The 22350-nt window shown below is 38.7% G+C and overlaps 1 protein-coding gene and 1 pseudogene across 16 annotated transcripts in view; one reads left to right on the forward strand and one right to left on the reverse strand.

The window, feature by feature from the left end:
- Positions 1–22350, forward strand: part of SCMH1 (Scm polycomb group protein homolog 1) — a 177595-nt gene that overhangs the window by 131178 nt on the left and 24067 nt on the right. For 15 of the 16 annotated variants that reach the window (XM_038557705.1, XM_038557703.1, XM_038557706.1 and 12 more), the window contains 2 exons: positions 3524–3756; positions 7235–7361. The exons of the other annotated variant lie outside the window; for it this stretch is intronic. In XM_038557705.1, coding sequence (XP_038413633.1) covers positions 3524–3756; positions 7235–7361 — 360 coding nt within the window. The remainder of the gene's footprint in view (positions 1–3523; positions 3757–7234; positions 7362–22350) is intronic. 16 annotated transcript variants of the gene reach the window in all.
- On the reverse strand, positions 8101–9349 carry LOC111098940 (annotated as a pseudogene).

A 22350-nucleotide genomic window follows, 5' to 3' on the forward strand; every position in this document is an offset into this window, starting at 1 on the left:
AACCATTTTATAAGTTTTTGTTTTAGTCAGTTCTTGTTCTAAGTTCTTTAGTCAGTCTAGTTCTTTAGTCAGTCTAGTTCTTTTGTCAGTCTAGTTCTTTAGTCAGTCTAGTTCTTTAGTCAGTCTAGTTCTTTTGTATCTAGCACATATTTTCCCTTTCTTATGCTTTTCATTTCTTCCTGCAATTCCATCTCACTATCTGGGATTACCTTCTTTCAGTCTGAAGAACTTCCTTTTTATTTCCTGTAGTTTAGGTCTGCTGGTGATAAATTATTTCAACTTTGATTTGTCTGAAAATATTATTTTACCTTCAGTTTTAAAAGATACTTTTACTTGGTATAGAATTCTAGGTTGGCAGTTTATAAATCTTAGCCCTTTTATGTATCATTATATTGACTTCTATAGTTTCTGTTAAAAAGTCAGCCATCAGTATTATTGGTGTTTCTATAAGAGTAATGCTTCTTTTCTCTGACTACTTTAAAATTTTTTTATGTCATTTCATTTTATTTTCTTTATTTTCAGCAGTTTAACAGTTACTTGATATAGTTGGGGGATTTTTTTTTTTTCTGCTTGTTAGATTGCTGAGCTCCTCTTTTCATTTGTTTCTAAATATTATGTTTGCCTAATTCTCTCTGTCTTCTTCCTCTGGGATTATAGTTACTCATATTTTGGATCCATTGACCATGCCCACATGTCTCTAATCCTCTAATGTTTTTTCCATATTTTTGCTTCACTTTAGATGTTTTATGGGATTTTTCTTCAAGTTTATTAATCCTTTCTTCTGCTAGATCTTATCTTCCCTTAAATCCATCCAATGAGTTCTTAATTTCTCATGTTACATTTAATTTTTTTTTTTTTAATGATAGTCACACAGAGAGAGAGAGAGAGGCAGAGACATAGGCAGAGGGAGAAGCAGGCTCCATGCACCGGGAGCCTGACGTGGGATTCGATCCTGGGTCTCCAGGATCGCGCCCTGGGCCAAAGGCAGGCGCCAAACCGCTGCGCCACCCAGGGATCCCCTCATGTTACGTTTATAATTCCATAATGTTCATTTGGTTTTTTTTATGTAGATTCCTATTTTCTTGGGTGTTTTCCTTTCTTGCATTTTGTTCATCTTTTCCTCTACTTTCTTTAACACATTAATTATGCTTATTTTAAAGTCTCTATTCCATTACATGGATCATATGTGAGTCTCCTTCTATTGTTTTGTATTTTCTCTTGATTACCAATCACTTGTTTCTGCCTCTTTTTACATCTAATATTTTTTTGTGATATACGAATATTTTATATAAAAGAACTGTTGAGGCATCAGCTAATCTCTTCCATCAGAAAGAATTCTTCCTTTCCCCTATTTAAGCTAACAGGATAAGGGCTGATCCTCTCAATCTAATCCTGGATTGAGCTACTTCAGCTCTGGATTATACCTGTAGTTTATATCTGTTTCTTGGATGTGGGCCCTCCTGGGCTCTTGATTTGAGAACCTAATAGGTCTCTCTATCTCCTCAGCCCTGAAAAATTGCAAGAGATTGTCCTACCTTTAGAGGTTGGGGGTTTAGTTCTTTAACCTCTTAAATTCAAAATATGGCATTTATCTTGAAGAAGAGATACATGTCTGAGGTAGACCTCCCTCCTTCTAGTGGGACTCTATTTATCCCCTAAAGTCACAGGATTATGGGAGATTTCATTCTGCCTTCTAGAAGCTCTCAGCCTAGCTTCACATGTCCAATGTGCAGGCTCAGAACTCAGCAAATGTCCCGTGGGGAGAATTGGCCACACACGGAGTTCTAGTCCCAATCTGTCACAGCAGCCTGTTGGATTTCTTTTTCCTCCAGTAGAGGTCCTCTGACTTCCATTCATGCCCCAAATTGACAAATGTCCTCAGGAAAGAAAACATTGACAACTATCTCAGAAGCCCTCCTCACTCAGTTCATCTAGTCCTTGTGATTTCTACAACACTGCAGTGTCACTTCAAAGAAGTATCTGACTTTTCCTAATTTTTGAATCAGCAACACTGCACTGCTGTAATCTGTTACATTCTACCTAGAAGCATAATCAACGTTACCCTCTACCTGCCCATTGTAATTAGTTTGTGAAGTAGTCTCTCTAGTTCTACTCATGCAGCTTCTTTTCATGCTTATAATAAGTTCAGATTCATTTTCACCATCTGCAAAGTCCTACACGATCTTATTGCTACTTCCTTTCTAACCTGAATCCCCTCCACTCCTCTCTTTGCTCACTCAATTCTAGCTGTACTGACCTCCTTACCATTTCTCAAATACACTAACATGTTCCCATCTCAGAATCTTTGCACTTGTTATGTACCCTCTACTTGGGAGGGTTTTTTTTTTTTCAGATCTTCACATGGCTTTGCCTTTATTTCATTTGGAAGTTCTGTGTAAATGTCATCTCCTCAAAGAGAACTTTCCTTACTACCCCACATAATTTTCATCATAGCACTTACCTGGCATTATACAGTATATTTATTTGTCTGTTTTCTGTCTCCTCAACTAGGAGGTAAGCTCCACAAGAGTGGCAACTGTGTTTTGTTAACTTATAATAAGTGCTCAGTAACTATTTGTGGGATGAATTAGATCTGCTTACCTTGAAGTATTCTCGGTTTAAAGAATAGATGAATGGTTGGAGTAAAATTGAAAGTACTCTAACATAAATGTCTCCAGAATGCTTTGGGGGTAGAGTGATACTGACTTATTTGGGGAATAATCAGACAAGACCTCAGTAAGGAGGTGGCCCTGGAACTGAGTGCTGGAATCTGAGTATTGATTTTTACTTGACTAGGAAGAATAGGGAACTCAACATATATGAATAAATTGGTTTTCAGAAAACAATTGAGCTAGAATATAGGGAGGGCTGTGTGTCAAGAAGTGACAACAGACATCACCAGAGAGCAAGGCAAGGGTAAAGTCACAAAAGTCCCTGGATATCAGGATAAAGAATTTGGACTTTACCTTAAAGGTAATATGGAGCAAAGATTTTTGAAGTAAGGAGAGATGCTGTCAGATGTATTTCCATGTGTTTCACTACTCCTCATTGCAATAATCGTACTAAAACTTTACGTAGATTGGTGAAGAAAATGTGTAACTTGGTTGTCAGGGCCTAGTTTCAAAATATAAGTCCTCATCCTAGTTCACTGTATAACCCGGATAAGGCGTCATTTCCTCTGCTGAGCTTTGGAACTTCATTCTTAGCAGGAAGGGATTGTAGGCTTCTAAAAGTCATTCCATCTCTGAGCCTATGGTTCTGTTTATATGCTTTAACTAGATGCCTTGGGGAGAAAAATTTAATATTTTCTCTGCATCTGTCAGAAATAATTAAAACTTCCAATTCTAACCAATCTAAATTCAGTTCTCCTCTGAGATTTTCTAACATTTAGGTCAGATGCCAGGAAACTAGCTTCTTGAAATAAAACTACCCAAGCAGAAGTAGCAAGGTTTTTTTCCCCCTCTCTTTGGGATGGGAATACAGGTGGGAGGAGGGGGTGATAGAATGAGTCTTTTTCTTGCAGTTGTGATTCCAAAGAATCCCTATCCTGCATCTGATGTGAACACTGAGAAGCCCAGCATCCACAGCAGCACCAAAACTATCTTGGACCATCAACCAGGGCAGAGGGGGCGTAAACCAGGAAAGAAGCGGGGCCGGACACCCAAGCCCCTAATTCCCCACCCCATCTCTACCCCATCCAAGTCAGCTGAACCTTTGAAATTCCCAAAGAAGAGGGGTCCCAAACCTGGCAGTAAGGTAGGTAAAAATGTGGGTTTCCTAGAAAGGGATAATGGGCTTTAAAGGGATAACTCACCCATATCCATCCATCTTGGAAAGGGGCATGTCTGGCCCTATTTTCCACCTTGTGTATGCTTTTAACAGGAATCTCCTAGATTGTCATCCCTGCTTAGCTACTTATCTGGGTGTTAGTAATATCAGAGATAGGATGGTATGGATAAGAAACAAACTTTGACCTTGAAAGCTACTCACATTTGCGGGAATTCTGGTCTAATGTCTTCCCTAGATGGAAGACCCCACTCCTAATTGTTAAGCTACCCAGAGTGGATGCCCAGGCACATGAACAGAAAGAAAGAGAAAATTGACTCTATAAATGTATTTCTTTTTCTATCCCTGCCCCTTCTTTTTAAAAAGAAAGAATTATTGAATAACTTGTAAGTATCGGACTCTGTATCAGACACCATTACATACATATTACATAATGATCACAAAACCCTAGGAGATGAGTAGTGTTTATGTTATCTGATAGTTAAGAAATTTGAGACTTAGATATGTGAAAAGACTTCCCTAAGGTCACATAGCTAATAAATGGCAAAGGCGCCAGAGATGGGGCTCCAGGTGTTCTGGTTCCATGGTCACTGCTGCCCAACCATGGGTACCATGAGCACTCTCCCACATTTCCTGAAGAAGATAACAGTTATCTCTAGTGCAGGAAAAGACTACTGAGTTAAGCTTCACTGAGCACTGTAACTGCAAGTACCACCTTTTAGTCATGACCAGTTTTTCATGCATGTCTTCCCTAGGGAAACCATTGATAAGAAAATTCCTCAGCTGTTTCTCTACAGCTTCCTTTAGCATCACCTTCTCCACTCACCTCTTGTCAAGGGATTTCTTTGCAGATCCCTCCTGAACTAGACTTCCTCAATTTTAATGTGGAAATGATAGCTAGTTCTCTTTGGGCACCCCATCCTAATCTCATGAGTTCCTTCCTAAGTTTGGTTGGTTGGTTAAATGGTTGACTGATTGGTTTTGTTCTGTTTATTAACTTCAGCTGACTTCAGTTCCTCTAGAATATAAGCTGCTCAAGGTCAAGAATCTAATCTTATTCTTCTCTTTTTCTCCTGTGGTACCTTATATCTCAGTCTCTTTGGAGATGTTCAATATGTGCAGGATGGATGATTTTAGTTATGATGTTCTAATTGGGATTATCTCTTAATTGGCTTTGAATTCTTGATATCACATCCTGATCTTTCTGTGTAACACATATGATCCTGATCTATCTACCACTAACTCCTAACCCAGGTCCTGATTCATTTTTGTCTCCACTACTCTCTTCTTATTCTTCTGCTGTGGAGAGAGACTGAAGGCTCTAAAGATTCCAAGGCCAGAAAAGCCATGCATTCGATGATGTGAAGACATTTTGAGGACATCAGATTAAAGAGGGAGAAAACTTGTAAGGTTTCAAAGACAGAACCAGAACCAAAAAGTAGAAACTCAAGCAGACAGGCTTTGTATCAACATATGAGGAATAGTTAAATCTATCCCAAACAGATGTATTGACCTGAAAAATAAAAAAAGGTGGAAAGGAAAGAGAGAAGGAAGGAGAGAGGAATAGTGATGTACCATCACTAGAGGCATTTTGTCAGGGACTGGATGACCCGTATGGGAGGGATGTTTTCAGGAAGAGGGAAGTAGGAGAGGGATGGTTGGATTAAGTGGCCTATGATTCTGTGATTGCCTCTGCTTTGCTTCCTCAAGCAGTCCTAAACATAGTAATAACCAAAGTCTCCTTTCTTTCCAACCCTCTTGAAAACAAGAATTCTCTTATCCGGTATTTTATGGGCTGGCATTTGACTCGCAAATTCTCCCTCCTATCCTTTTGCCTACTTTTATAAATGAATATGCCTTCCACTTAACCCATGACCTTTCTGTTCCTTTCTGAAGCAGAGTGGTTTCATGATGAGAGCAGAGGCTTCGAAGCCAACAAACAGGTTTATATCTCATCTCCATTTGTTACCACATGTGTGACTGTGGGAAACTTTGAATAAGGTTCTGAGCCCCAGTTTTCTCACCAATAAAGTGGATATGAGGTAATATATGAAGAGATATAATGAGTGTAAATGCACCTATCTCAAAACAGTAATGCCTTCCATCTCTCTGTTTTCTACTACTATATTTGGGCACCAGGCATTTTCCTTCAGGGACCCCATGAAATCCTACCACTAATTCCATGAAGATGAACTGCCATTTCCTTTCCTTCCTGACCCCTTGCATATTTAGACTTTTACTTTTAGCAGTATTAGAAAAAAAAAATAAGGAGGAAATGTCTATGTCCCATGTATGCTTTGAATGTTTCTTAAGTGTTTGCATGCTAGCTTCCACAGACAAGGCCATCTTATATATGCCCGTTGTCACTGGTACTATTGCTTTATATAATACACTCCTAGAAGGCAGACAGATTTATATACCTCCCAGCAGTGGACCCTACATAGGACATTTAGTAAAAAAGGGATTTCTGGATCTCAGTGATGATTATGTTTTTCTTGCACTCATAACGGCTTTTAGAAAACTTATTTCTTGAAAGGAACCTTCTGGGATCTTATTCCCCTAGAGACTGCCCCGAACAGCATAGAGAAGATATTAGATTTTTCTCGAATCATTTTCATTACTTCCCCCATTATTGGGTTTCTGTACTGTGTGCCTCATTGAAAATATTTATTGAGACTTATTATATGGCAGTTGCTGTGCTAGAAATGGTACTCAGACTCAGAACCTCAAGGAGCTCCAGGCTAACAGAGGACACCAGTGTCTAAATATATATGACAATACATTGTGACAGATTCAACACAAAGTACAGAGGTAGCACAAAAGAGACAGTAGAAGAAATCTAGAAATATTTCCTGGAAAAACATATATTTATGAAGTAAAAAAAAGAAAGAAGGGGCATTCCGGGAAGAAAAGACAGTTTATTACTGTAAAGGCATGGCCGAGGTAAAACCACAGGGTTTTTAGAGAAGTAATTTAGTTAGAGATTAAACCTTAGAGTATAAAGTTTAAGATTGGAAATGGCAGATGATGAGCTAGAGGTAGGCAGAAGAACGAGTTTGTAGTTAGGGGAAGGAGAAGCAAAGTACAAAATAACATCAAAGTAGACTTAAAACCTCAGCATTTTTTTTTCCCGTTTTTGCTGTTGTCTGCTCAACTGATAAAGAACCTGGAATTTCAAAGGATAGTATTGAATCTAGTATAAAAGACTGTGCATTAAGCTCCAGCTCAATAGGAGCCCAGAGTCTTATACATAAGTTTAGAAAATTTTTACTAAGCCACTACTATATGTAAAGTGCTGAGCAAGATTCTGTATGGAAAACCAAGATAAAACACAGCCCCGTCCACAGAAATATTTCCATCCCATGGGTGAATAAAGGGCTAGGAAAGAGGAATCAGAAGACAAGTTACCTGTCACGGGTAGCAAACTTCTCCCCATCCATTTTGACAGAGGAAGCCTCGGACTTTGCTGAACCCACCACCCACCTCACCAACAACCAGCACCCCCGAACCGGATACCAGCACTGTACCCCAAGATGCTGCCACCATCCCCAGCTCAGCCATGCAGGCCCCCACAGGTAAGAGCAGATCATGGGATCAGCTGCCACAAGCCCCAGGCCCCCCTATCTGTCCTTTATCTTATCTTGCACCAGCAGTTAGCCCCCCAGTTAACCTAAATCAAATCTTTAAACAGATGTTTTATCTTTGGCATTTGAAATCGTTTCAGAGAAACCTTCATCCTTTCAAAACAATGGAAGAAACTTGGATAGATATCCTGTGAACTCGGAATTGGGGAGCTGGGGTGTGGGGATAGGACGGAAGTGGAGCTAGCACCAGGAGCACCCCCATCCCACCCCACCCCGTGCCCAGTTTGTATTAATACCCATCCTTTCCAGTTCTGAGTGCTCCCTTTTTACTGATCCTTTCTAGCATTACAATAATCCTGCCATCCCTCCAATATGTGTGCAATTGCTCTGATTTTTTTTCTAGTGAAAATAGTCTTTATGGAATATTTAGAAAACAGGACTGTGGGACATGTTGCTCATTAAGAACTTTGGTACAATATAACACATGTGGGACAGTCAGTACCTGCCCAGTGCCCACAGGGCTATGCATTCGACAGCACAACTAGACACCCATTAGCTGCATAGGAAAAGCTTAGCAATTTAAAAATCATTCATATACTTTATAGATAAAATTTTTTCTGTAAGTTTTATTTCATAGTAGAGCTTACTCTTCTGACTTAAAGAAATAGCACAGAACTAAGCTAATCAGCTTGGCTTTTTGTATTTATTTTCTTTCTTTACTGGAGGAAAAACAGTAACAGTGAATTCAGCCTTTCAACAGCCACTTGTGTTTCACAGAGCTTCTAGTCAAACCCACGCAGCCTTTCCTCAGAGAAACCAGAGCTGTGAGCCTCTTCACTGCCTGGGGCTCTTAGTTGCACTCAGGGGTGCACACTGCGGGTAGCACAGAGCTCCTGCTACCGCAGAAACAGGATGCTCTGGGGGGCATTGTCTGCAGAGCCTGCTTTTGAGGTACTAGTTTCATGTGGTATTTTTTTCCCCTAAAGGAATCCTTTTTCCTATAGTGTAACTGCCACACAGTGTCATAGTTATTGTTTTCCTAGCTCAGGTCCCTTCCCCTCCCCAGCCTTCAGGCCCTCCCTCAGTAATTTGTGCTGCAGCAAAGTTTGAGGAAAATTGCATGACTGGTGAGAACTTTGCTCTCAATCAGGTAAAATAAGAATAGCAGTTACAGGCTTCATTTCTGGGATCGTATCAGCAAAACAGTCCAACTCAGGATCTTGTACTGGCTTCTTTTTTACTTGAATTGGTAAACTCTCCTAAACTCAGTTCTGATGGAACCTTAGGCCTCCTTTCTTGTGACACATTTCAGTGGCTTGGTTTGATCTGGCTCATCCCCACTTTGTGCAAGACTGGTCTTTTGGTGTAAGCTTGATCTTAAAAGCTTGGACTCTTCAGTGAATGGAAGCAGAGGAGGAAATGCCTTTTGCTCCCCGAGGTAATAGGTTTTGCAGCCATGGTTCCACCTCCAGAGTATATCTCAGTGTCTTAGCTGCTGAGCTCAAAGTCATCCCGCATCTCCTCGTTAGTGAGCGAGGACTTGGCAGCGTCATAGCATTTCTGTGGGGCAGATATATACATGGACAGTTTTGTTTGCCGACCCCTTTAGCTCACTCTAATAAGGCCCCTCTTCAGCCTTTTTAGACCTTGATGGGAAGGAGTTTTCACTGTGTTCTGAGGTACTTTTTATATCTGAGATTCCATTCATGGGACATTAAGTAGGCTAAGAAAATCCACCATCAGGAAGGGTCAATAGTTTTCATAGAACTGGAAACAGTGTGTTTGAAGATATCTTTCTCCTCCTACCATCACCTCTAATCCAAGTAGACCAGCATTGCTGGGCTGTAAAGAGTAACTGCCACAATGGAATCACTGGCATCCCGCCAGCCTGGTGACACGTGTGGCAAGGTGACTTTCTTCAGGTGCTCCTGAATGAATCGCTCCATGTTGGCCTCCAGGTGGGACAGCAGCTTGTTCCACATGTGCTTCACCTCAACAGCTGGAGCAGCACGGGGCTCACCTAGGACTGGAACAGAGCCAGCAAGAGCAGGCAGGGGGGTTCTGGGGTTTTTCCCTGTGCATTGTTTTTATGGGGTCAAGCAGGGGAGGAAGAAAACTCTTAAAGGCTGCTGGCTCTGCACACACCAACTGATTAAGCAGAAGAGGCACCAACCACAATGCTATTAATTCCTCTTACTAGCAGCTGAAACTTGAAGAATTCCATTTTTCTCATCTTTACTCTTCAATGTTAAACTTTTCAAGAAATCCACAACTTCTAGAAAATCATTCTTGAAGAAGTCATGGGACAGTTACGTGAGAGCACTGGCTGACATTTTAGGATGGGATTCCACAAAGTCTGTTGAAAGCTGGAGAGAACGTCCACCAACACTGAAATCCAGAGCTACAGTTCATTTCCAGTGAGAGCCTTCACCTTCTTTTCAGGATGATGAGGGCAAAAACCAGTCTGTAAAATCCCAAACAAAACTCTGGCTAATTTTTCTTTTAAGTCCTCGATAGTGGCAAACCTTGGTACTGTGAGAGTGAACTTGATTTTGGAGACCAGCCAGTGAACATTTGATTCAGAGCAGTGTGGTGGCTGCAGTGGGCAGGTAGTAAACCAGGGTTATGTATATCTGTTTCCATTTCATAAACCAGCCATCTATGAAGGTAACTTTAGAAGAGCTACACCGCTGGAATCCCAATGGGATTACTGTAAAGAACAAGACTCATTTCTTACGTTGTAAAGAGACATGTGAAACCTCACTCTGGTTATTCTGTAGATCCTCCACCTTCTTTAAGCAATTGGAATGATCTCCAGGGAAGTTAGCAGAGTCTTTTTCTTAGGAGTTAAGTATGTCTCCACCCAAATCCTAGAACATTTGAGTTTCATGGGAAGGCCAGCTCTGGTTTCTTCTCCACATAACCTTTGGGTCCTATTACAAAATTTCTCCAAATATATTATCTGCATCTAAGCCCAGCCAGTTGTTGGGTTAGCTTCATGCAAGAGTATCATTAAATTAATGAACAGTGGCCTTTGCTCCTAAGCTCCATGGATGAGGAAGAAAAAACAGATAAACACCTTAGTAACCATACTGATTATATGTTTTCCAACCTCATGGCATGTCCCCTAGATGCTTATATATTTGCTTGGTTTATCCACATCATTCTAGATACCACTAAGGGACTTGTGCACCTTTTCAACCTTACCTAGAAGACCCACAGCAATGACTGTACCTCACTATTCCATTTAAGGGATGCAGGTTCCATTAAAATCTGACCGTCACTGAGCTGGCATCCCTTCCTCAACCTGACTCTCACAGCCTAAGAAAAGTGGGAACTTGCTTTCCATCTCTGTTTCCTGCTCCTGGACAGACTATAGCAGTTTTGACCATTCATTGTGTGGCTATCCTCTACCTGGGCCTTGGCTCATTCTGTGTGTCCTTGACATCACTTCCCTTTCTAAGCCTCAGTTTCCACACTTATGCAGTGGAAACATTAGATGAAGTTACCGTTTACAGACTCTTCAAATGTGAACAGTAAAAGCTATCATGGATTGAAAGCTATGTGCCACACTGTATCCTTTATACCTCCCTCTCATTTTTTTAACTGCACAACACTTTTTAAGAGTTAGTTTTTTTTTTTTCAGTTATATACATGCTCATAATTTAAAGGAACAATATGTTTTTAAGAATTACGACAAAAACAAAACAGACTGGTCACCTTTTCCACCTGTCATTTCTCACTAAATGCAATCACTTTTAATTCAGCTATTCTTTTATTTACCTCCAGATGTGTGAATGGCGTGTTGATATTGCTAATTGTTTTTATGCTTCAGGTATTTTTTAACTGACAACCCACTTTAGAAGTTGAAAATTTAACTCTTCTTAATCTCCTTGTCCCTTACCCACCCACACATACTTCCCTATTTTAATACCATGATATTATAATTTTGATTAGATTTCCGTATTTTGTCTTTTTTTTTTTTTAAGATTTTATTTATTCATGAGAGAGAGAGAGGCAGAGACACACGCAGAGGAAGAAGCAGGCTCCATGCAGGGAGCCTGATGTGGGACTCAATCCCCGGTCTCCAGGATCATGCCCTGGGCTGAAGGTGGCACCTCTGAGCCACCCGGGACGCCCAGTATTTTGTCATTGTAATTTGTGGCATACTGTTCTCAACTGAGCCAAGTAGTGTACTATGATTACTTTTCCTTTGTTGCACATGTTTTCAGAGTAAATCTTGTTGATTTCTTTATGTGTGTATTTTGCTAGTACTAATTCAACCTTAAGCTCTCACTACTGTGTACATATCTCTTTATGTCCAAGCACTTTATATATTCTATCATTTCATACTGTCATGAAGAGTCTCTTCTGAAGCCTGCTGAGTTCCTTGACATCTTCTTTACCTCCCTTTCGTATTATTCCCAGTTTGCTACTTCCCCTGTCTTTGTTTTCCCATGTAAATCTTACATTGCATGTTTAATTTTACATGAAACCTGTTTGTTTTCTTCGATGTTCTCTTCATCCCTAGTGTTCTGCAGTCTTACCTAGGATGAGACACTGCCATGCTGGCCCTTGTGTGTGCCCATTCATTTAGTTTCTTGAAATTTTCTTAAAATCTTTCGTCAGGGATTTTCTCCTTCTTCTTTGTCTCTCTGCACTCCTCCTGACACACATTGTTCATGATGTTGAACCTCTTGAACCTGTCCTATAATATTCTTAACCCTCTTTAATCTTCTCCTTATTCTCTTTGACTTTTTGCTCAACTTTTTTCAAAGCTTTCCTCAACTCTATCTTCCAAATTTTGTATTGAGTTTCTCATGTCTAGCATCTTACTTTTAAGTATCATTATTCATTACTCTAGTGGCATTTTCCAATGGGTGTTTGGTGGGAAACCAGTCCTGCAAAATGATTGCATAAAAGAATTTTACATACATTTAGGATATTTGTCACATACATTTAGGAAAGGCTTATGCTCTACTTCCCCACTCTTGGATATTTGCATCTGCTAGCTCTTTTTTGTTTTCTGAATTTTTACTAGACTGTTTTTTCAGGTTCACAGCAAAATTGAGCAGAAGGTCCAGAGATTTTCCATATACCCCTGTCTCCACACATGCATAGGCTTCTCCATTATCAACATCCCTTACCAGGGTAGTAACTACATTTGTTTCAAGTGATGAACCTCCATTGAAACATCATTATCATTCAAGATCCATAGCTTACACTACGGTTCTCTCTTGGGGTTGTACATTCTATGGGTTTTCACAAATGTATAATGATATGTATCCACAATTCTAGGATCATACAAAATAGTTTACCTGCCCTAAAAATCCTCCATGCTATGCCTATTCATCCCTCCTTGCCCCCTAACTCCTGGCAACCACTCATCTTTTTACTGTCTCTATAATTTTTCCTTTTTCAGAATGTCATAAAGTTGAAACCATGCAGTATGTATAGCCTTTTCACCTAGTAATATGCATTTACATTTTCTTCATGTCTTTTTCATGGTTCATTTCTTTTTAGGGCTGAATAATATACCATCGTCTGGCTATACCACAGTTCATCTATTCACCTACTGAAGGACATCTTGGTTCCTTCCAAGTTTGAGTAATTATGAATTAAGTGGCTATAAACATTCATGTGCAGGTTTTTCTGTGGACATAAATCTTAAATTCCTTTGGATAAATACCAAGGAATAAGATTTCTGGATCATATGGTAAGAGTGTGTTTGGTTTTGCAAGGTACTGCCAAACTGTCTTTTCCAAAGTGGCTGGACCATTTTGCACTCCCATAAGCAATGAATGAGAGTTCCTTTTTTCACATCCTCGCCAGCATTTGGTGGTATTAGTGTTCTGGATTTTGGCTGTTCTAATAGATGTGTGGTCGTATTTCATTGTTTTAATTTGCATCTCCCTAATGACATACAGGGGAGAGCATCTTGTTATATGTTTATTTGCTATTTGTGTATCTTTTTTGGCAAGGTATCTGTTTAACAGCACTGACCCAATTTTTAATTGGGTTGTTCATTTTCTTATCATTGAGGGTTTTTTAAATTCTTTGTATATTTTGGAAAACAGTTCTTTATCCGGAGTGCCTTTTAAAGATATTTCTTCCCACTCTATGGCTTTTCTTCTCATTATCTTGATTGTCTTTCACAGAGCAGAATATTTTCATTTTAATGAATCCAGCTTATCAGTTATTTCTTTGGTGGTGTATCTAAAAAGTCACTGCCATACGCAAGGTCATTTCATTTTTCTCCTAGTTTATTTTCTAGGAGTCTTATAGTTTTGAATTTTACATTTAGGTCTGTAAACTATTTTGAGTTAATTTTTGTGAAAGTTGTGTATACGGCAGTCCCGGTGGCGCAGTGGTTTAACGCCGCCTGCAGCCCAGGGAGTGATCCTGGAGACCCGGGATCAAGTCCCATGTCAGGCTCTCTGTATGATGCCTGCTTTTCCCTCTGCCTGTGTCTCTGCCTCTCTCTCTCTCTCTCTCTCTCTCTCTGTCTCTATGAATAAATAAATAAAATCTTAAAAAAAAAAGTTGTGTATAGTCTATATCTAAGTCTCTTTTTTGCATGTGGCTGTCCAGTTGTTTAGCACTTGTTGAAATGACTACGTTTTTCTTTATTATATTGCCATTTTTCCTTTGTCAAAAATCAGTTAACTATATTTATGTGGGACTATTTCTTAGCTTTCTATCTGTGCCACTGATCTATTTGTCTATTCTTTCACACTATCTTGACTACTATAGCTTTATAGTGAGTCTTGAAGTTGGGTAGTATCAGCCCTCCAGACTTGTTCTTCTCCTTCAAAATTGTGTTGACTATTTAGAGGTTTTTTTGCCTTTCCATATAAACTTTATAATCAGTTTGTCAGTAGCCATAAAATAACCTGCTGGGATTTCAGTTGAAGTTGCATTGAATCTGTAGATTAAATTGGAAAAAACTGACATCTTAACAATATTGAGTCTTCCCGTCCATGAACATAGGATCTCTCTCCATTTATTTCATTTTCTCTTCTTTTATATTTTATTTTATTTTATCATGATAAGTGTATTCTTTAATCCCCATCACCTATTTCACCCATCCCCCCACCGACCTCCCCTCTGGTAACCAAACCGTTTGTTCTCTATAGTTAATAGTCTATATTTAGTCTGTATTATAATATTAATTATAGTATTAACTGTATTAAGAGCTTTTTATTATTATTATTTCATTCACCAGAGTTTTTAGTTCTCCTTTTTTGAAAATATTTTATTTATCTGAGAGACAGAATGAGAGAGAGCATGAGCAGGGAGAGAGGCAGATAGAGAAGGAGAGGCAGACTCTCTGCTGAGCAGGGAACCCAATGCTGGGCTCAATCCCTGGGATCATGACCTGAGCCAAAGGCAGATACTTAACTGACTGAGTCACCCAAGTGCCCCTGTAGTTCTCCTTATATAAGTCCTGTACATATTTTGTTAGATTTATACCTAAGTATTTCATTTTTAGAAGTACTAATGTAAATGGTATTGTGTTTTTAACTTCAAATTTCATTTGCTCCTTACTGTTATATAGGAAAGCAATTGACTTTTATGTATTAACCTTGTATCCTACAACCTTATTGTAATTGCTTATTAATTCCAGAATTTTTTTATCAATTTTTTCATATTCTCTACATAGACATTTCTGTCATCTGTGAACAGAGATAGTTTTATTTCTTCTTTCCCAATCTGTATACCTTCCTAATGTGTTTCCTTATCTTATTACATTAGTAAGAACTTCCAATACAATGATCAAAAGTTGTGACTTGACACCAGGGTGGCTCAGTCAGTTAAGCATCCAACTGTTGATTTCAGCTCAGGTCATGATCTCAGGGTCATGAGATTGAGCCCTGCATCAGGCTCCATGCTCAGTATGGAGTCTGCTTGAGATTCCCCCCACCCCTTTGCTCCCCCTGACCTCCTGCTCACTCTCTCTGTCTAAAATAAGTAAAATCTTTTTTAAAAGAGAGAAGTTATGGTTAGAAGGAACATGCTTACCCTGTTCCCGATCTTAGTGGGAAAGTTTCTAGTTTCCTACCATTAAGTGTGTTAGCTGAAGTTTTTTTTCTAGATATTTATCAAGCTGAGGAAGTTCTCCTATATTCCTAGTTTGCTGAGAGTTTTTAATCATAAATGGGTCTTGGATTTTGCCAGAGGTTTTTTGTCATCTATTAATATGATTATGTGATAGTTCTTCTCTAGCCTGCTCATGTGACAGATTACATTAATCTATTTTTAACTGTTTTGAACCAGCTTTGCACACCTGGGATAAATCTCATTTGGTTGTAATGTATAATTCTTTTTATATATTGTTGGATTCGATTTGCTAATAATTTTGCTGAAAATTTTTGCATCTGTGTTTATGAGAGACATTGATCTTTAATTTTCTTGTAATGTTTTTGTCTGGTTTTGGTATTAGGATAATGCCAGCCTCCTAGAATGAGTTAAGAAGTATTCTCTCTGCTTCTATTTTCTAAGAGACTCTAGATAACTGGTAAAATGTATTTCTTAAATGCTTGGTAGAATTCACCAGTGAATCCATCTGAGTCTGGTGCTTTCTATTTTGGAAGGTTAATTATTGATTCAATATGTTTAATAGATATAGGCCTATTCAGATTATCTTTTTCTTCTTTATGAGTTTTGAGAGATTGTGGATTTCATGGATTGGTCCATTTCATCTAGATTATCATATTTGTGGGCCTAGAATTATTCATAGTATTCCTGTGTTATCCTTTTAATGACCATGGATCCATAGTGGTGTCCTCTCTTTTATATCTGATATTAGTAATTTGTGTCATCTTTTTAAGAAATTAGTCTAAAGGGTTATTGATGTTAATCTTTTCAAAGAACCAGCTTTTGGTTTCATTGATATTTTTATTCTTTTTTTAAATTTTTATTTATTTATGATAGTCACATAGAGAGAGAGAGAGAGAGGCAGAGACACAGGCAGAGGGAAAAGCAGGCTCCATGCACCGGGAGCCCGACGTGGGATTCGATCCCCGGTCTCCAGGATCGCGCCCTTGGCCAAAGGCAGGCGCTAAACCGCTGCGCCACCCAGGGATCCTGATATTTTTATTCTTCTATAGATTTCCAATTTCAGTGTCACTGATTTCTGCTCTAATTTTTATTATTTCTTTTCTTATGCTTACTTTAGTTTTAATTTGCTCTTTTTTCTAGTGTTCTAAAGTAGAAGCTTAGATTGTTGATTTCAGATCTTTCTTCTTTTCTAACACATACAGTGCTATATATTTCCTCCCATCCATGGCTTTTGCTGCATTCCAGAAATTTTGTGTTTTTATTTTCATTTAGTTCAAAATATACTTAAATTTCTCTGGAGATTTATTCTTTGACCCATGTGTTATTTATAAATATGTTGTTTAACCTCCAAGTATTGGGGGATTTTCCACCTGTCTTTCTGTTACAGGTGATTTTTTTGTTTAATTCCATTGTGGTCTAAGAGCAAATATTGTACAATTTCTGTTCTTTTAAATTTGTTAAGATATGTTTTATAGCCCAGTATATGGTTCATCTTCATGATGTTTCATATGAGCTTGAGAAGAATATGTGTTCTGTTGTTGTTGAGTAAAGTATCCTATAGATATTGGTTATATCCAGTTGATTGATGGTAGGATTGTGTTCTTCAATGTCCTCAGCGATTTTCTGCCTGCTGGATCTGTCCATTTCTGAGAGGGATGATGACGTCTCCAATTATAATAGTAGATCCATCTGTCTATCCTTAGAGTTCTATTTTTACCTTTCATATTTTGATGGTCCTTTGTTAGTTGCATATAAGGTAAGAATTGATATATCTCCTTAGATAAATGACCTCTATATCATTTATGTAATGTTTCTCTTTATCTGCAGTAACTTTCCTTGCTCTGAAGTTTACTCCATCTCAAATTAATATAACTATCCCCACTTTCTTTTGATTAGTGTTAGCATAGTATATCCTTCTCTACCTCTTTACTTTTAATCTATATGTCTCTTTATATTTAAAGTGGATTTCTTGTAGGCAACATATAGTTGGTTCTTGTTTTTTGGTCCACTTTCAGAATCTCTGTTTTTAATTGGTGTAGTTAGGACATTGGTATTTAAAATGATTATTGGGGCACCTGGGTGGCTCAGGCACTTAAGTGTCTGATTCTTGGTTTCTGCTCAGGTCATGATCTCATGGGCCATGGGATTGAGCCTCACATTAGACTCTGAGCTCAGTGCCGGGTCTGCTTGAAAGATTCTCTCCTCTGCCCCTCCCCTTGCTTGCTTGTGCTTACTTGCTCACTCTCTCTCTCTCTCTTTCTCTCTCAAATAAAGAAATCTTTTTTTAAAAAGGGATTATTGCTATAGTTGGTTAAATAGCTTCCATTTTTGTTGAGTTTTCTATTTGTTGTCTTTATTCTTTTTTTTTAATTTTATTTATTTATTCATGAGAGACACAGACAAAGAGAGAGGCAGAGACACAGGCCGAGAGAGAAGCAGAATCCATGCAGGGAGCCTGTTGTGGGACTCGATCTGAGGACTCCAGGATCACGCCCTGGGCCAAAGGCGGGCACTTAACCACTAAGCCACCCAGGCATCACAGTGTTGTCTTTATTCTTTATGTCTATTTTTGTCTTCCACTTTTCTCTACCTTTTTCTTTTAGATTTTAGTTATTTATTTGAGAGAGAACACAAGCAGGGTAAGGGGCAGAGGAAGAAGCAGACTCCCCACTGAGCGGGGAGCCCAGTGCATGGTTTGATACCAAGACTCTGGAATCATGACCTGAGCCTAAGGCAGATGCTTAACTGACTGAGCCATCCAGGAGCCCCTTTTTCTCTTGTCTTTGGTGGTTTTAATTGAGCATTTTATAGGAGTCCAATTTTTCTCCTTTTTAGTATATGTTATACTTCTTTTTTATTTTTTAGTGATTACCTTAGAGTTTACAATATACATTCATAACTAATCCAAGTCTACTTTCAAACAGCACTGTACCACATCACAGATATAACAAATAATCCTAATTCCCCCTTTCCATCCCTTGTATGATTGCTGTCATTCATTTTACTTATACATAAGTATAAATAAGCATATACACACACATAAGCATACACAAATACATTTGTTGTTATTTTTATTTTGAAGAAACTGTTATCTGTCAGACCAGTTAAGAATAATAAAATTAAGTTTCTTTTTTGCTTTCATCTATTCCTTCTCTAGTGCTTGCTTTCTTTATGTAGATTTGAGTTTCTGATCTGTATTATTTTCCTTCCCTCTAAGGAGTCCCTTGAACCTTTCTTCCAATGTAACCTATTATCAGCAAACTCCCTCTTTTTTTTTTTTTTTTTTTTTGGTCTGAGAAAGTATTTCTCCTCCACTTTTGAAGGATAATTTCACAAGGTACAGAATTCTAGGTTGGTTTTCCCTCAACACTTATACCACAGTATTTCCCTGTGGTCTTTTCCTGCTCACATGGTTTCTAAGGATGTTAATTTTTATTGTTGCTCATAAGGGGGCTTTCACCTCTGGTTTCTTTCAAGATTTTGTTTTTAATTTTTGATTTTTTGCATTTTTATATACTATGCCTTATTGTAGGTGGTTTCTTGGTATTTTTCATGCTTGGTATTCTCTGATCTTCCTGAATCTGTGATTTGGTGTCTGATACTAATTTGGGGAAATTCTGTCATTTGTCTTCAAAAATGTCTTTTGTTCCTTTCTTCTGCTGGTATTCCTACTGTGTGTATATTATACCTTTTGTAGTGTTTCCATAATTCCTAGATAGTCTCTTGGGTTGTTTTGTTTTGTTTTGTTTTGCAGTCTTTTTTCTCTTTCCTTTTTTAGTTTGGCAAATCTCTATTGAAATACCATCAAGCCTGGTGATTCTTTTCTTGTCCATGCCCCCTAATGAGTCTACTAATGAGCCCATCAAAGGCATTCATTTCTGGGGCACCTGGGTGGCTCAGTGGTTGAGCATCTGCCTTTGGCTCAGGTTGTGATCCTGGGGTCCAGGGATTGAGTCTCACATCAGGCTCCTTGCAGGGAGCCTGCTCCTTCCTCTGCCTGTATCTCTCATGAATAAATAAATAAAATCTTTTTTTAAAAAGGCATTCATTTCTATTATAGTATTTTTTTATCCCTAGCATTTCTTTTTGAGTCTCTCTCAGAATTTCCATCTTTCTGCTTACACTGCACATCTGTTTTTCATGCTGTCTACTTTATCCATTAGAGCCCTTAGCATATTCATCATAGTTTTAAATTTCCAATCTAATACTTACAGCATCCCTGCTATGTCTGAGTCTAGTTCTTATGATTTCTAGTCTAAGACTAGTTTCTTATGCTTGTGCTTTATCTCTTAAAACTGCAGTTTTTGTCCTCTAGTATACCTTGTAATTTTACTCTTGATAGCCAGACATAAAGTAGTAGGTAAAAGGAATTGTTGTAAATAGGCTTTAGTAATATGATGATAAGGTGCTGAGGGAGAAAGTATTCTATAGTCCTGTGATTAGGTCTCAGTCTTTTAGGGGGCCCATGCTGTGAACTTCACCAGTATTTCTTATCCTCCCTTGCCCTTAGATGGGACAGGATGACTAGAGAGGGCTGGAATTGGGTATTTCCCTTCTCCTAGTTAGGTTAGGCTCTGACCAAATCCTGGCAGGGCAAGCTCTAGTAAAATAATTTTTCCGGAGGGCAGGCCTTGTTAAGAAGAGTAGAACACTCTAGCATGTTTTTAAATGGTTCCTTTTCCATGCCCAATGCTTTTCCATGCCCAATGCATGAGGGGATTTTCTCCAATATTCACTATGAGAATGTTAGTTGATCTCCTGAAGGTAAAACTCTTAGAAAAGTATGGGACATCCCCACCCCCGCCCTGAGTGGGTCCCCCTGGAGTCTTTAACTCTTAGACTCGTCCACACTAAACTTCCAGCAATTGGTCAGTTACAGTTTAGATTTTCCTACCTTGGCACTGGTTACTGTGGAGGTTTCTGCTTGGCAAAATGTGATTTTCTGTACTCACCTATCTCTGCAGTTTATCCTGTAACCTCACTCCTCTGATGGATCTAAAAAGGATTGTTAATCTTTTCATTTGTTCAGCTTTTCATTTGTTGTTAGGATGGAGTGGCCACTTCCAAGCTCCTTATATACTGAATCCTTCTCCAATTTTTTTATAACCTCTAATTTCATGGGCACAGCACAAAACCAAAACATGACAGTTATAAATATCTTTACAACCTTAAGATAGGGAAAGAATTTCAAAACAAAAAAAAAAAAAAGAATTTCAAAACAAGACAAAAGCATGACCCATAAAAGAAAGGTATATAACCTTTCATATACCAAAAAGAGTAATATCAATATATTCAACTGTATTAAAATTAAGACAGTTCATCTCTCTTCCACATGGCATCATTGGGGTGGCTCAGCTGGGGCCAGAGGATCCAGTTCCAAGAAGGTTCGTTCACATGGCTAGCAAAACTGGTGCTGGTTCCTCTACACAGACCTCTCTAAAAGGTAGCTTGTGCTTCCTCATACCATGGTGGCTGCATTCCAAGAGCAAGTGTCCCAGGAGACAGGAAGTGGAGGCTTCCATTTAAGACTTAAGCCCCAAAATTAGTATAGTGTCATTTTCACCATATTCTACTTACTTAAGCAGTCGTAGAGTTCAGATTCAAGAGAAGAATAGACCGTACTCTTCTATGAGAAGAGGGTCAAAGAATTATGGACCATATTTTTAAATCCCTTCACTCTACTCTCTGGACATAAATTATTTACATTTTGCCTGCTTGGGAAATTTATTCTTCTTGCAAGATTCTCCATTTAAAGTCCCATCCCTTTACAACATCAGGCTCTGGATCTAGGATCTCATCAGCTATATCAGATCCAGTTGCAAATGAAACCTCTCAGGTGCAATTCTCAAGTTTAGTAGCTCCTTGAGTGTACTTGTTCTCAATCTGAAGATCTGTGAACTAAAGAAAAATGTTGTCCACTCCCCACAGGTATAGGATAACTTACAGATATACCCATTCAAAAGGGAACAGTCACTGGCTTGTAGAAATTCTGAAATCCAGCTGGGCACATGTTGCCAGTTCCTTAATTAGATCCAATACTACTTTCCTGGGGTTTTCCATGGGTCTTAGTTTTGTCTTCTGAATCATCCTTCCTTTTCCATAAGAAAACTAAGGTTGCTTTCTTGGTCTTCATCCCATCTGGAAAAGGTTTGGGTCTAAAGGATTCTTTCATTTTGTACCATTTCTGTCCCTTTTAATCTGAGCTGACAGTGTTTATGAATGATTCTCTTAGAAACTTGAGGGGTTTTCTGTGACTACCATTGAGATTTCCTTCATTAGACAAAAATCACAACCTTGAATCTTTTAAAGGTAAGCCCTTCCCTACTTTGGGCTTCCAGTATGGCTGCTAGGAGACAATGCCTTTAGGATTCTTAAAAACTTACCGTTTAAGGGAAAGAATCTGCAAAGCTGACCCTTAAGATTCATGGAGGGCCTTTTGGTCAGAAGGAATCTATGAAGCATAGTCTTAAGTCATTCTAGCCCCTTAATAAATTATTTTATTGCCCCACTCTGTATTTGATCCTTTCTTAATTTAGAATTGTTTGTCTTCTGGAAGGGCTAGAAATGAGAAGCACTTTTATTTGTGGAATCTATGAGTCCTGGGCTTTTTTATTTTTTATGTTTTTTTTTAAACTCATCACTCTCATTTTGCATTTTTATCATAGGCAGTAAGAAGCCACCTGGCACTTTAATTACTTCGTCTGGAAATCTCTATCTACTTCACTGAGTCCACCGGGTACACTTACTTCCTGGTTCCACGTTACTGCAGGTGACAGTGTTGTCAAACTCTGCATCACTACCTTGCAAGTGTCTCCCATCCTTCATCTTCCAATAAGATTTTCCTCACTTGCCTTAAGTGCTCACTGGCAGCCTCCTCAAAACCTTGTAGGCTTCCACTCTCAAGTTTCTAAAAGAAGCC

Source organism: Canis lupus, chromosome 15 (genome assembly GCF_011100685.1).
Source record: "Canis lupus familiaris isolate Mischka breed German Shepherd chromosome 15, alternate assembly UU_Cfam_GSD_1.0, whole genome shotgun sequence".
NCBI lineage: Eukaryota > Metazoa > Chordata > Mammalia > Carnivora > Canidae > Canis > Canis lupus.